Raw genomic sequence first — 15,742 nt, forward strand, 5'->3', positions numbered from 1 at the left:
TGATTGACAGTCCTGCAGATGGACCTGAAAGGTTTACAGAACCAGAGTTGCATTTTCTGCCATTAATCAGTTTGCCTTCTGAAGCCTTATAGCAGTGTGAGATATGGATGAATAAAGAAAATGTATATATACACAATTAGGTATTCTTCAGCCATAAAAGAGGAATGAAATCATGTCATTTGCAGGAAAATGGATGGAACTAGAGATCATCATGTTAGATGAAAGCCAGACTCAGAAAGACAAATATTTTGTGTTTTCTCTCGTGTGTGGAATCTAGAAAAGGACATGAAAGTAGAAGGAAGACTATTAGAGAAGAGAAAGGAGGTTGGCGGGGTTAAGAGAGGATAAGGGGGTGGATATGATTAAAGTATGTTATATATGTGTATGAAATGTCACAATGAATCTCATTATTTTGTATAATCAATGTGCAGTTCAGAAGAAACTAGGAATAAAAGGAGTGGGTAGCACCAAAGTAGATGGTGCTCCCCCAAAGTAAGTATTCCTGTGAGGTGTCAGTTGCCAAGGAGCCTTAAAAAACTGCAACCCTCTTAGCTTTGTGAAAATGAGTATATTATTTCCACCTTTCATTTACCACTTATTAGTAAACAGGACATTGTTTTGCAAGGCAAGGGTCTATAAATATACCATAGTGTGCACTATTGTAGCCACTAGCCATTTATATCTCTTTATGTTTAAATTAGTTAAAATGAAATAAAATGTAAAATTAAGTTTCTTAGCTACCATCTTACCTTTCAAGTGTTTGATTTGCACATGTAGGTAGTAACTACAGTATTGGTTGGCTCAGACACAATAATTATGTCACTGGTTTGTGGTAGTGTATTTTGGAGGTTGATTTTTTTCCTTTTTTTGCTGTACTGGGGATTGAACTCAGGGCTTTGTGCATGCTAGGCAAGTACTCCACCACTGAGCTACACCTCAGCTCTGGAGGTTAAGGTCGAAGCATTGCAGCACAGCTATATTCATAGAGCAACCAATTTATGGTGTGTTTTGTTTGTTTGGGTCCTTGTGCTTCTAAGGCAGGCGGTGAAACCACTGAGCCAAATCCCCTGCCCAATGATGTGTTTTAATTCTTGTCACTCACTGACCATCATTGTGGATAGGCTTTTAAAACTATATTGGGAAATATTTATTTTGCTTTTGCTAGGGATTAAATCTAGCACCTTGTGAATGCTCTAAGCATATGCTCTTATCACTGAGCTATGCTCCCAGCCCTTGAAAATATTTGGCAATTAATATTTTTTTGAGATGGAGTCTTACTATGTTACTTTTAATTTTCTGAGCTGGAGTGATTTTTTTTTCTTTAAATCAGCCTGACAGTCCTCCCTTCCCTCTTTCTATGTTGCCCAAGCTGGTCTTGAACTCCTGGGCTCATATGATCCTCCTGCCTCAGTCTCCTGAGTAGCTGAGACCACAAGCAAATAATGCTATGCCCAGCTCCATTAATTTTTTTTTTTTGCAATTGAAAACATTGGTAATCTCTTACTTGTCTCTCATCCAGAAGCTAAGGTAAAATGAAATTTATAGTTCCAAAGAAGGCCCCAGAGATCATCTAGTTACTCAGGAGGACACTGAGGCTCCGAAAGATAAGGCTTTTTAGTGGCAGAAGTCTGAGCTTCTGCCTAGTACTTGCCTAGCATGCATCCTAGTCCACTCTGCTGTTCCGTGGTACTTCTCAGGTTGTCCTCTGCAGTGGCACATCTTTCTGTTTTTGATGTCATGGGTTAAAGAAAATAGCTCTAATCTCAGAGATTGAACGGTTTCACTATGATAGTAGGTAATGATCATGAGCTTTGGTGAAATCAATGCTGCTAATAGAAGTGAAGTACTCCCAAAGACCCTGTTACTGTTTCTCACTTTCTTACACATTCTAAGTCAGTCAGTTGTTGCTGAATGTGCCATAATTATGAAAAGAATCTTACTCTTTGCATTTGGGAAGATATCCTGTCTTCATTATGACTTTTTCAAGGTTGAATAATCCTGACTGCACCTGGTTTCAGCTAGTAACTTTAGTGGGAATGTAATCTTTGTTTACCATGATCTTTTTGTGGCAAATGAGGCATAAGCAGTGTCATGTGTTGCACCAAGTGTGATATTAGTTTGACTGTAAAATGAGCTATTTGAATCTTTGAATCCAATATTAGGGTCTTTATTTTTCTTTGCATGGAATTTTGTTTTTCCATCTTTAACTGTTGTGAGGTTGACTTCTGATTTTCTGAGCTACAGTGATTTTTTTTTTAAATCAACCCGACAGTCCTCCCTTCCCTCTTCCTTGTCTCCCTTGCTTCTACCACTGACCCTGCTGAAAAATCACATTAACTCCTGTAAGAATTTTAATCATCTGCAGAAATGATGGTCTTATTTCTATGAGGACTAGTGACAGAAGGAAACACTGATGAGCTTTGTTGTGAAACTGGGGGAATTGGCCTTATGAACAGTGACATTTGCATGTGCCAGAATCTTCTTAGTGTCTCAGATAAGCAGCCGTGTTGAATAGTTGTGTTGATTACTACTGTCTAATTTATAGAGACTAGGATTTTGCAGTGACTATTTCTTGGGTAGACTATCAAATTTTTGGAGTGCTTTCTTTTCTTTTACTAGGGATTGAACCCAGGGTTTCATGCATGCCAGGTTTATGCTCTGCCACTGAGCTACACCCCCATGCCTTGGAGTCCTTTCCTGATGGCCAGTTTTCATGAACAAAGATTTGATGTCTGAAATGGCATGTGTTTACTTTGTAGTGTATATTAGGGATCTCAAAACGAGAGTGTCTACTGATTTGGTTATGAAACCATTCATTAAACTAAAATGGAAGCGAAAAGAGCTTTATAAATAAAGAAAAAAATAAACAGATAAAAAAACGAATGTGCTAGCTTCAGCAGCACATATACTAAAATTGGAAACAGGAAGATAGCTTTTGGTAAATGGAAAGGGGACCAAGAGATGGCAGGTAGGGAAGAGAGAGGGGAAGGGAACATAAAAAGAAGATGTTTCATGTACATGTGCCAACTGCCCATAATGAGTGTAATCATTTATGTATTGCAAACATGTACTAATAAATACTACCTAGGCAGATATGTTAAGCAGCTTGTGAGGTAGGAAGGGTGAAACAGATTTTAGTTAGAACCCATTTATGAGATATTTTTTCCTTGTATGGGTAAGAAATAGGAGATAAATTGTTTTTTCCCAAATATAATGTTACATAAAGAAAATTCTTTATATATCATATTTATGCAACAATATATTTGTTTTTATAGGTAAATGCAAGTGTTATAGAATTATAATCTTAGATTTGGACATTCTCACAAGAGGCTTGAACAGCAGATTGTTTCGAGAGTAATTTGCTTGTTTTGTTTCTCTTAATCTGGTTAATACTGATTATAGGGAAAGTGTTTATACCAAGTTAGAGAATTATTCTGTCCCCTTTCTCCCAGTGGTCACAGGTTGTACCATTGTGATAGTGTAGTGTGGCTGCTGAGTGAAGAGTGGGTCTTCTTAGGAAGTAGGTGGCAGATGTATATGTTCTGTCAAAATAAATTATCAGGAAGGCATAAATGTGTGGACACCTTTAGTGAGCCTTTATATTGCCTCTTTAATTTGATGTAATTGAAATGTTTCTTTTCCCATAATTTTCCTTTGTTCTTTTAGGTGTGGTATTTCTGTTTGGCAAAGTTTGGATTGAATCAGCGCAGACCCATGTGAGCTGTTGTGTCATGGTGAAAAACATTGAGCGAATGCTTTACTTCCTTCCCCGTGAAATGGTGAACATTCATGATTAGCTTTTAGTTCTCAGTAATTGTAGATGGTACTCATTGACTCTTCTGCTGCCAACTCTGTCCTTCGCTAGGGTAGCGATTCTCCACTACCTGCCCAGTGACCACTGATTATCACTGACTCCATTAGAGGTTGGAAAAAATAGAGTAATGAAGTAGAATTCTGTTTTTTAACTTGTTAGTGTCTGTGTTAAAATATGTAGTGCTGTATTTCCCTTACTCTTCATTTCCTTAATTATTGGGCTTGGGATTCTAATCTAAAATGTGAAGTGGGGTTTGGCCCAGTTTTCAGGCTTTTGCTTCCTAGACAGCAGTAGCATTCTCTCCATGACCATTTAACAAGGTCAGTTCCATTTGTTCCTTCTTTTTTATTGGAACTTTAAATATTTCCAATCTTCACCAAGTCCCAGCTCTCCCCCTCTCAGTTTAACGGTGGAGTTTCTTGGTCAGGATTTACACGTTCCCATTTTGTAGATTGATCATCTTTATCTGTGATTGGCTTTTATGCTGCATTGGGAAGATGTGGGCATTTGGGTTTAGTACATTTTTGGGGTCCATTTGTGTCTATGAACTCATTTGTAAAACTGCTTTTAAATGTTTAAATGGGTGGGGATGAAAAGTGCTGTAGACTTGGGTTTCTCGTAATTGAGAAGATTTTTATACACAGGTAACTTTTTTCTTCTTCATTCTCTCCATGGGAGAACAGAAAATTGATTCAAATACAGGGAAAGAAACAGGAACTCCAGTTACAATGAAAGATGTTTATGATGAATTTGATGAGAGAATAGCGAGTAAATATAAAATTATGAAGTTCAAGTCCAAGGTTTGTATTTGCTGGTGAATTTATTTCCAGTGCTCTTTATTGTTTGTTTATTTCCAGATTTAACAAATAATGATTGCATATTTACTTCATGCAAAACGCCTTTCCCATGGTTTCTAACTCATGGAGTGGAAATCTCATAGGTGTGAATATAAAAACATACTAAATTTGTAAGAATATTTTTTCTTTTTAAATTGCTTATAAGACTGGTTATGAATTGAATAGAAAAATAACTCATAGTAAATTGTTTCCTGCTTGCAACATCTTATGCACTCTTATCTGAAATGGAGAAGAAACTATTTTATTTAAATTAGTTATTGCCAATGCATTTTGATTAGAAGACTGAGATAGGTTTTACCTTTAAAAACCGGGGACTATGGTGATATTTCATATAGAATGAAAAATTTCTATAAATATGTGTATGATAAATTGCCTTAATTTTAGTGAGACGTTGTTGCCTTTAGCCATCATGGACAGCGGCTGCAGCCCACTCAAAATACTAGCTATTAACAGTGATTGCAATAAAGAAAGATTGAGTTGCTACAGATAAGGCCAGCACTCTTTAACTATTAGAGCCTCAAATTGTGGCTAATGAGTCACATCTTTATAATTCCAGAAGCAAAGCACAAGGCCCTGGGTTTGATCCCAAGCACTGCAACAAACAAACAGATCAAAAAAATATTCCAGAGGTAGCGTGGTATAATGGTGAACAACACAGGTGCTGAGGCCTTTTAGCATTTTGTATTTGGTATTTTATTCCTAGTTAAAAGGAGACAATGTGCCTTTTTGACTGCATTTACCTTTGTGTGTGGGCACCATGCTAGATTCCTGATGATTGAATGTAGTTAAGTGAACTGTATTGTTTATGTAATACTGGCCAATTTGATTTTTGAAAAGTTTTTGTCTTAATGATTTTTAAAATATCTACTTACCCAGATAGTGGAAAAGAATTATGCTTTTGAGATACCTGATGTTCCAGAAAAGTCCGAGTACTTGGAAGTTAGATACTCGGTAAGTTAAACAAAGAGAATTACTGAATTTTAGTTGAGAATGTCATTTTTCTACTTTTGAACTTTCAACTGGCTTTCAATTAGGAGTGTTGTCAGGGCTCCTCAAGCCCATAGTTCATTGAGGTGGACTTGAAGTAATGCATAATTGAAATGGATAAAAATAATTTGAGTACATAGACTACAAGTTACACTGCTTTTCTCTGCTTTCAAGTATGCATCTTTAAATAAGTTGAAACAGCACAACTATTCATCAAGTGGAGTGAATGCCACATGATGGAGTTGGACATCATTAGTCTGTTGAGTGACTCTTGTGAGCAGTGGAAAGGTGAGAGGAGTGTCAGTAGCATTGCTATAGTGCTGCTCTTGCTCCTGTGACAGGCAAGGTCGTTGCTGTAGGGTATTAATTAACTGGACTGTAACCTCTTTTTACTTCTCTTCTCATGTTTTGATCCCATGATGTTGGAAAAGGGAAACTTTTAAGAAATGTTTTTAATAGTGGTGATGAAAAGCACCATGGACGCATTTGCAGTGAGTCCCACTCTGTTGCTTTCATTCTTCTAATGGAGTGGTACTTACTTGGCTCTTTATCAGCGAAGCACGCACAGCTCTGGACAGAAACTCTCTTTTGGGGGAGCTTCTTGGCCTATTTTTCTTCTAATGGGTGTCATCAAGATGCATTATTTTGTCATTGTGAATTGTTTTTGTTTCCTACTGTGAATTGTTTTGGATTTCATTTGTGGCAAATTGCATTTCATATGTATCAAAGGGGTTTCTTCTGGTGCTTCATAGAGAGGCTTTTGTTTATTTCAAATATAGACTGGAAAATGTGAAGTAATGGTTTAAACAAAAAAGGGTTTTTTCCCTCTTGCTTTTTTCAGGCGGAAATGCCACAGCTTCCTCAGGATTTGAAAGGCGAAACTTTTTCTCATGTATTTGGGACCAACACATCCAGCTTGGAACTGTTCTTGATGAACAGAAAGATCAAAGGACCTTGTTGGCTTGAAATAAAAAATCCACGTAAGGAAAAATTTAGTCATAAGTAGATTGCTGATAAATGCATTTTCAGATCTATTTATTTTAACATGTGTACTCCTTTTTTGTGTTCATTTATTTGAGGTTTTCCTGAATATTTAGAGGGAATACATTTAGAATCATTTTTTCTCTAATGCCGGTCAGTTAAGTGGAAGGGAGGCATTGGCGCAGGCAGCTGCTTGGGGTGCATCCCTCATTATGGCATTCTTTTGCATGTACTCTACTTCTGACCTTGCTGAGGTGGCCCAGCTGTTCTCTGCAGTGAACTGCTGACCTTTGGAGGGGAGGAGAATCACCACCCATTGTGGATAGTGCTTGTTTGCCTTATTAACCTAATATTTTTCAGCACTTGTATCTAAGACATTGTGTTTTGTCTTTATAAATCTCTTTAAAATGTTTTATGACTTCTCCAAGGCTGCATTTAAAAAAAAAATCCTTCCTTGAGTCCTAGATTCTTTGGAATGTCTTATAAAATTGTAGACCTTTTTTTCAATAAATAAGCACGTGCACACACAAACTTAGAAATTTGCGTACCACCCAGCAATGTGGCTTACTTTTAATTAAATGATTATCATTCTTATTAGAGGATAGGGTTGAAGAATATTTCAGTTAATCACAGATACCATAATTATAGTACTTTTTAGTAAGTAATACTGATGTGTTGTATCTGTTCTTTTTCAGAGCTCTTGAATCAGCCAATCAGTTGGTGTAAATTTGAGGCAATGGCTTTGAAACCAGACCTGGTAAATGTAATTAAGGATGTTAGTCCTCCTCCACTTGTGGTGATGTCTTTCAGCATGAAGACAATGCAGAATGCAAAGAATCATCAAAATGAGGTTAAAAAAAAAAAGAAAAATTTTGTACCTATTGCCTTAGATATAGTAATTACCTGAACTTGTATAGCTCTTCTGCAAGAGAAAATTGTTCTTTTGGCAGGGAAAAGATACTAGTTCACCACCACCCTCCATTTTGGAGAATGATTTGAATTTGTCTGGTATTGCAGTTTTTTTGTAAGGCCTTAAATTTCTGGAAATATTTTGGCTTTTTTGTTTTTCAAATGTTCACACAGAATAGTGCATTGAATTGCTTATGCCCATCACACATATCCAGCAGTTAGCAAGATTTTATCCCCGCATTCCCTTTTTTTCCTGTTGAAGTATTGTAAAGCTAGTCTCGAACAGTATCCCTATATCCTGTTGTATATTCTCAAAACATGCATATTTTCTTATAACTGCTAGTACATCTAATAACGTTAACAGTGGTTTCTTGATACAATCCACAGTCCTTAGTACATAAATTACATGGCTCCATTTTCTCACATGTCTTTTCACAGTTGAATCCAGATTCACACAGATTCACAGATAGGCTTTAATTTTTGTGTCTCTTGCATTTCTTTTTAAATGGGACTATCTGTCAAACCAGCCCATTGAGTTTTTTTCAATGACATCGAATAGTTAAAGAATCACTGAGTATTTTCTGATGGAATGTCCTAATTCCTGAATTTGTAAACTTCTTTGTGGTATCATTAGATATCTTCTGCACCAGGCATTGGCAGATGGAGTCCTGTGAGTCAGATTCAGCCCACTGCCTGTTTTGTGACTAAAATTTCATTGGAATTCAGCATGTCTTCAGCTGCTTTTGTACTGCAACATCAGAGTCAGACAGAAACCATATAGCCTTCAGAGCCTAAAATATTTGCTGTTTGGTCCTTTACAGAAATATGCTGATTCCTCTATCCTTCCCATTTCTGTGTGCTGTAAGTTAGTTCTAAAGGATCAATTGGATGTAGGGTCAACCTTCTCAGCCAAAATACTTTACAGGTGGTACAGAGTATGTCATACCGCATCATATCAGAAGACACAATGTCTGGTTAAACTGCTGTTCATGATTCTATCGTTCCTTGATCAGTAGGTTCAAAGGGTGATTACCCATTATAAATTTCTGTATCAGTCTTTTATGTAATGTAAAATGTTTTTGTTTTTGTGGTGTTGGGATCAAACCCAAACCCAGGACCTCATACATGCTAGGAAAGAATTAAGGTGAGGTTTTTTTAAGCTTGGCACTGTAGATGTATTGGGCTCGATAATACATTTTTATAGGATGTTGTCCTTTGCATTAGCAGCATTCCTGGCCTCTACCCTCTAGGTGCTATAAATGTTACAGCACCTCCCCCTGCCAGTTGTAACAACAGCAACAAAAAAAAAATGCCTCTGGTCATTACCAAATATCCCTCAGAGGGAGGAGGGGATGAGATTATCCCCATTTGAGAACAGCTGATTGCATATTAGTCATTTTGAATAAATTAGTTATTTCATTAGTTGTAAAATGGTGGTTTTCTAATTGTATCCATGTTTATGAGTTAAATTTTTCTGTAAGATTAACTTTTCTTTATTAACCGCCATTATTGGTTACTTTGGTTACAGTTTATACAAGAAAGGATAAATTTTAATTTTTTCTTTTATTGGCAATTTTCTGAATAGAAGGTCAGGAACCTATATTACAGTGGCAACTGGTTATTTTGTTGTTCCTTTTTGGAATATAAAGACGGGTATTTTTTATACACACACATATATTCCTTGTGATGTAGTTTATTGCATTCATTTTGTGTGTGTGTGTGTGTGTGTGTGTGTGTGTGTGTGTGTGAGAGAGAGAGAGAGAGAGAGAGAGAGAGAGAGAGAGAGAGAGTGTGAGTCTCACTGTATTGCCCTAGCTGGTCCTAAATGCCTAGGCTCAAGTATTCTTCCTATGTTAGCCTCCCAAGTAGGTGGAACTACAGGCATGTACCACTGTGCCTAGCTTGATTTTTTTTTAATTTTATTTTTGATGTATATATTTGTTCCCCACTGTGGTTTCATGTTTGCTTCTAAGTCATTTTGACATTGATGGGAGTCTTTTTTTTTAAATGGCATTTTGGCAATATTTTCACGTTTTTCTTTAGTATTTCATTTGAATTTTTAATTTATTTTTTGTGGTCCTAAGGATTGAACCCAGGTTTCCCTCATTCTAACTAAGTATGTGCTCTACCACTTAGCTACACTCCCAGCTCCTGATCTTTTAGTAACAGTTAATACAGTCGATGGCCAGAATCAATAGTTACATGTTTGGGAAAGGTTTGTTACTTAGTCAAAATTAGAAGTATCTATCCCCTAGTGCTCACAATAGGATTTTTTTACATTGTATTTCCTAATAAAATAAGGATATGTGGGAAAATGGGTGATTCAGGGTAGGAAATGTCTGATAAGTCTGGCACATCTTACTATATCAGAGAGCAAGGATCATATTACAGTCTACTGGAGATACGTCAGAAGGATTCAGGAAACAATTTGAAAAGTCTCCTGTTGGCCAAAGATGGGATAGTGTGAATGCAATAACAGTAATTACATGAGTTCATGATATTAATTATATTAGGTGATTTAATTGTATTGTGATTACATTTAAAAAACTTACCTTTTGGAGTGGTGGTTCTCAACAGGTTGAGATTTTTTGCTTTTGAGGGTCCATTTGGCATTGTCTGGAGGAACATAACTCGGGGACTGGGCATGGAAAGTGTGTCATTTAGCACTGGCATCTAGTGGGGTAGAGCCTGGAGATATTGCTAAACATCTTGAAGTGCACTGGATGTTTAAGAATTAAACAAAGAATTTTACTTAAGTGCTGAAGTTTAAAAATCCCATTTCAGGGACTTATGCTGAAGTATTTCCCAATAAATTGATACATCTGAGTGTTTAAATATTCTGGGAGGAGGCAGGAATTGGGTAGGGTTACAGATGAGTTGATAGTTGAAACTGGATGGTGGGTACATGGGAGTTAATTTTATTCTATTTTTTCTCCAGTTTAAAATTTGTTTAAATATTTCATAATAAAAAGTTAAGTATTCATATGTATTAAAAATTGTACTTTTTATATTCTTGGTGGTTTTGGTCAGAATACAGAATATATAGTAGGTGTCTGGTAAGTGAGTTTTCCCCTCCTTTCTTTGCAGATTATTGCTATAGCAGCTTTGGTCCATCATGGTTTTGCATTAGATAAAGCACCCCCACAACCTCCTTTTCAGTCACACTTTTGTGGTATGTATTTTTAAAGTTGGTTGATTAGCTTGATTTGAGTTTTCTGTCTTTTTAAGCTACTGCATCGGTAACTTGTTTTTAAAATTTGTTTTCAAGAGTAGTGTTTATTATTAAAGAAAGTTTTCAGCTGTGGAAACTGGTTTTATTGGCCTTAGTTTTCTGTGTGATGAGGCAAGATGCCAAGGAATAAATGAATGTTTACCTGTTTAGGAAAAGTTATAGTAAATATCAAATTGGAATTGAGTTGTGCAATGTTCTTTAAAATTTAATAGGTGAAAGAACTCTATAGAATTCTGCATCTTTGTTTTATGAGCCAGTTTCCAAGAAGATTCTGACATATTCCATGTAGAGAACTTGGTCAGTTAAATAATCATTTGTTGTTGTTTTTTTTTAATGGGGATAAGGAATAACACTGTTCCTCTATTATGTTTCCTGGGATCTTTTTCAACCCAGAACTAGAGATTAACTTCGGCAGTATCTCCTTTCTGGTTTCTTAGGTACTGTTTTCGGAAAGTGGTACTAGGAAATATGCAAGGACTATGTAGTGGTATCTATAATATATGTAGTGATTACTATATATTTTGTAGTGATTATTATAAAGTTTTACCCCTTAAGTGGGTGGAACACATGGATCAAAATGATGATGGTAGTCTGGAAAAGGGAAAGAAGGGAATGGAATTAATATGAGAAAAGGAAAAAATGGAAACAAAGTCTTTATAAATAGGGAGGGGTAGAGGAGTTGAAGCGAGAGCAGGGAAATGGGGAAAAAATAAGAGCCAAGATATGTAAAGGTACACATTTCCAATGGAGTGTCATTAAATTATCTATACCTAAAATGTACCAATTAAAAAAAATGTAGAAAAGAGCAGTTAATAGCTCATTTCAACATGTATTTATGCACTTGTGTATATGTAAGAGTCAGGCGTGGCTGGGTGTGGGTGTGGTGGTGCATGCCTATAATCCCAGCACTTGGGAAGACAGGCAGGAAGATAACAGCAAGTTCAAAGCCAGCCTAACTACAGAGTGAAACCCTGTCTTCAAAAAACAAACCAAAAAAAAAAAAAAAACCCAAAACAAAAAACATGTATATTGGAGCATACCTGTAATCCCAGCTCTGGGAAGATTGAGACAGGAAGATCACCATGAGCTTGAGGCCAGCCTGAACTGTGTAGTGAGACCCTGTCTCAAACAAACAAAAAACAAAACAAAGCTGTTGTATATGGCAGGGAATTTAATGGTGTTCTGGAGAAGCTTTACTTTCCTGATTTTGAGAATTTTGAACTAAATTCCTTCATTGAATGCTGATTAAGGTTTTGGTGGTGGGAATATTTCCTTCAGGAAAGAATATTGCAGTCCATTCTGACTTTGGTAGATAGCAAATGTTTGATTAATGCAGTTTTAACAATTGTAGGTTAATAGAAGTCTGTTAGCTGTTTTGAGGTCCAATAGCATAGCCAATGGAAATACTGACCCTCTTAAATTTTTAGGGATTAGGGGAACTTTTATTTATATTTAATATAGGTTACATTTGGAAACATGCAGTGTATATGTACCTGAAATTGGACTAAGATGGGTGTTGGAATCTTTTCTTCCTTCTCACAGTTGTATCTAAGCCAAAGGACTGTATTTTCCCATGTGCTTTCAAAGAAGTCATTAAGAAAAAGGTAAAGAATTCATTATTTATTCCCTTTAAATGTAACATATCTGTTTGGAAAGAGAATAGGAGGATGGTATGGGCTAGTAGAAAGAGGCTCTTCTGTGTTTTAATTTATTAGATTTAGTCTTGCTAGATTGGACTGTGGCATGAACACTTTCATGATAGCTGTAATTTGTACTGTCTTGATGCCGGATGGCTCTGATTTGAATTTGATCATTCCTGTGGCCTCGAACGATGGTGATACATGCATAACTATCCCCACAGGTGGTTTGTACTGCTTCTTGGGGGGGGGTCTTTGATTGCAGTGATGCAAAGAAAGACATTGAATTAGCAGGCAAGATGTCATCATACTGCAGTTTCTTAAGGAAAACATTAAAATGGTATTTTAAAAAACTGTAGTATAGCTAATTTGTGTTACAGCAGTTGTCAGTGCCTATTGTATGCACTAACAATGGCATACTTATAAGATTTCCATGTTAAAATTTAGAGAATTATTGATAAACTATTCATGACTATTTCTTATAATGAAATAAATCAATGTTTATTATAATTTTAATTGGTATAAATAATATTTACATTTGGGCAGTGAATATGCAAATTTAAACAATTAACTAGATTTGGTCATTCATAGACTTTATAATTTTATTAGTAAAAAGGACAGTAAGAGTGATTAGATCTGTTTGTGCCACCATTGGTACAAGCCACGCGATGGGTAGCACCAGTGATAGAAGTTGCCTGGTGGGACAGTTGTGCACATACTACCAGTGGTTTAAGCTGGCAGAACATGTTAACCCATTAAAATGTACTAGAAATAAAACTACAAGTGTTATTTAACAATGTTGAAATGTTTTAACACCTGAAAATAATGGAATTGTGCATTGGATCAGTAGATAGATAGGCTCAAGCCCACTTTCATGTATCTTAATTGGAAGCTTTTCCAAAATGAATGATGATATGATTACTGTTTTGGAAGGTATTGGATAAAGCCCCTCTCCAGCCTGTGGGATGCTGAATGAAGTTGGGAATACTGTGGGTATTAAAGAGCCATGTTTTGGCAAGGTTGATGTAGGGCAGCTAGAATTAATCACATCTCTAAACCCGCCCAGTATGCTCCATGAAGAAGTTTTCAGGGGCCCTTAGGAAAATGAAGGTGGAGGAGGCAATATCATGTAGTGAGTTTTCCACAAAGGTGAATGTGCTGGTATGGTGGTGTTCACCTGTAATCCCAGCACTCAAGAGGCTGAGGCAGGAGAATCACTGGAAGTTCGAGACCAGTGAGTTCCACTATTGGGGTCCATAGTGAGTTCAAGTCTAGTCTGAACTACATAGTGAGACCTTGTCTCAAGACAAACAAGCAAAGGTGAATATATTCAATTGGAACAGTTTCTTTTTGAGGGGAGAATAGGTTGTTTCTTTTGTGGAACAGTGGTATTGATACATTTGTAGGTTTGTCAATGTTCTCACTTGATAAAATTAAAAGTAACCTTGTCAGGTTGCACTTACTTTAAATTGGCTTGAGCAGTGCGGTAGCTGGGGTGTACTATTAGATTAAGTTAGCATTTATGACATGTCCTCAGTTACCTATCCAAGTAAAATAGCCTGGGAGAATTCTCTTAGTCAAACTGACATTTTTCTTTTTACCAAGCTAGCTGTAGAAAATATAGCCATCAGCTTTCATCTTAAGAGATTTCTAATAAAAGCAGATCTTTTAAATACCTGATTTATATTCAGTAAGCCAAGTGGAAGCCTTTTGTGTAAAAATAGATTTTATACTTAAAACACTTGTAATTCTTAAGTATATGTTTTTAGTCTAGTTTCTTATTTATTTGTTCTTATACCACTATTTGAAGTTAGTTATGCAATCCTTGGGATTTCTTTGCCTGATAAATATATAAACAGTGACATCTACCAGGGATTATATAGGAACATAAGTAGTGTTTTGAAAGATACTCTGATTTATATGCTTTAAAATGTGTCCAAAGCACAAATATGTCTCTGTAGAAGGACATTGCTGCTCCTGATGTTGCTTAACACTTACTGTTTTGCTTTATTCACATGTACATTACTAGAATGAGCTCCTCAGAGACTTTGTGCAATTATTACAAAACTTGGAATCAGAAATTTCATTGCTGCATTTAGTTTTGAAATGACTGCTTTCTTTTAACCCTAAGAAATTTTACTCTGGTTGAACAAGAAGCCAAGGTACAATACTTTAAAGAGTCGGTGACTAATATATTTTTGTCTAACAGAAGGTGATGGCTGAGGTTGCTGAAACAGAAAGAACACTGCTAGGTTTTTTCCTTGCAAAAGTTCACAAACTTGATCCTGATATCATTGTGGTGAGTAGATGTTTGATCATGTGGTAAAGTTCTTCATTCCTTGGCAAAAGTGTAATTTATTGGTCACTTTTTATTGGTTATTTAGTTTTGAGCACCAAAGAATATTTCAGTGACTCTATGGACTGGTAAGAATTGCTTGTTATATTTCCTGTTAATAGAAAGGGAGAAAAAAATCCTAACCCATTATAAGATGATGTTTTCCAAAATGAAAGCAACCTTTGCATTATTGTTGAAGTTTAGGGTATTCTGATTGTTTACACTTAGACACAAATACATCAATAAGTACACATGCATAAAATGTTAGTATCTTCAAATTTTTTGCTTATTGGCCTACTTGTATAGTGATCACAGGAATTTTATTCCCTTACTTCGGTGCAAATCATGAAACAAAGTATTTTAATTTTATGAGCTCAGCAGATCTCTATGGCATATTCCTTTGAGAGCTCAGGGCTAGAAATTTTTTCCCTCTTGTCAACTGATTGGTTGGTTGGTTGGTTTCTTTCTTTCTTTCTTTTGGCAGGGTCTCACCATACAGTTCAGGCTGGCCTTAAACTCACTGTGTAGCCCAGGCTGGCATCGACTCAGATCCTCCTGCCTCAGCCTCTCAAGTGCTAGGATTACAGGCATGAGCCACCACACGCAGCTAGCTTGGTATCTATCTAATAAAAAAATGAGAGCTAATAATTCATTGGATTGTTTTGCCCTAGTTTGTAGGAGCCATAAAGCAACATTTTTGCTTTTATGTATCCTTTGGCCTTCCTTTGTTCATAGAAATGCCTCTTTTGTCTTTTTTTTTCTGGGTTAATGGATCAAATTATAATTTTTTCCAGAGGAAGGTAGGCTATAATAGCTATATTTCAATGTGATATCAATGATTTGGTTACAGTGAGGCCTTGCAGAAATGTGTGCCATATCCTTCAGGATCAGTTTTATTCTTCAATACCTTATCTGGCAGTAATACAGCTAATGTCCCGAGATCCTGTGATTCTTACCAATTCTCTTACCACTTCTTACCAATATCTCTGT

General features: G+C 36.3%; 1 protein-coding gene across 2 annotated transcripts in view; it reads left to right on the forward strand.

The window, feature by feature from the left end:
• Positions 1–15,742, forward strand: part of Pola1 (DNA polymerase alpha 1, catalytic subunit) — a 303,607-nt gene that overhangs the window by 22,972 nt on the left and 264,893 nt on the right. For both annotated transcript variants that reach the window (XM_010607165.3, XM_010607164.3), the window contains exons 11-18: positions 3,667–3,779; positions 4,498–4,614; positions 5,548–5,622; positions 6,500–6,638; positions 7,335–7,489; positions 10,636–10,720; positions 12,323–12,384; positions 14,627–14,716. In XM_010607165.3, coding sequence (XP_010605467.1) covers positions 3,667–3,779; positions 4,498–4,614; positions 5,548–5,622; positions 6,500–6,638; positions 7,335–7,489; positions 10,636–10,720; positions 12,323–12,384; positions 14,627–14,716 — 836 coding nt within the window. The remainder of the gene's footprint in view (positions 1–3,666; positions 3,780–4,497; positions 4,615–5,547; positions 5,623–6,499; positions 6,639–7,334; positions 7,490–10,635; positions 10,721–12,322; positions 12,385–14,626; positions 14,717–15,742) is intronic.

The sequence above is a fragment of the Fukomys damarensis genome, unplaced genomic scaffold (genome assembly GCF_012274545.1).
Source record: "Fukomys damarensis isolate Sample0158 unplaced genomic scaffold, DMR_v1.0_HiC HiC_scaffold_39, whole genome shotgun sequence".
Classification (NCBI taxonomy): Eukaryota; Metazoa; Chordata; class Mammalia; order Rodentia; family Bathyergidae; genus Fukomys; species Fukomys damarensis.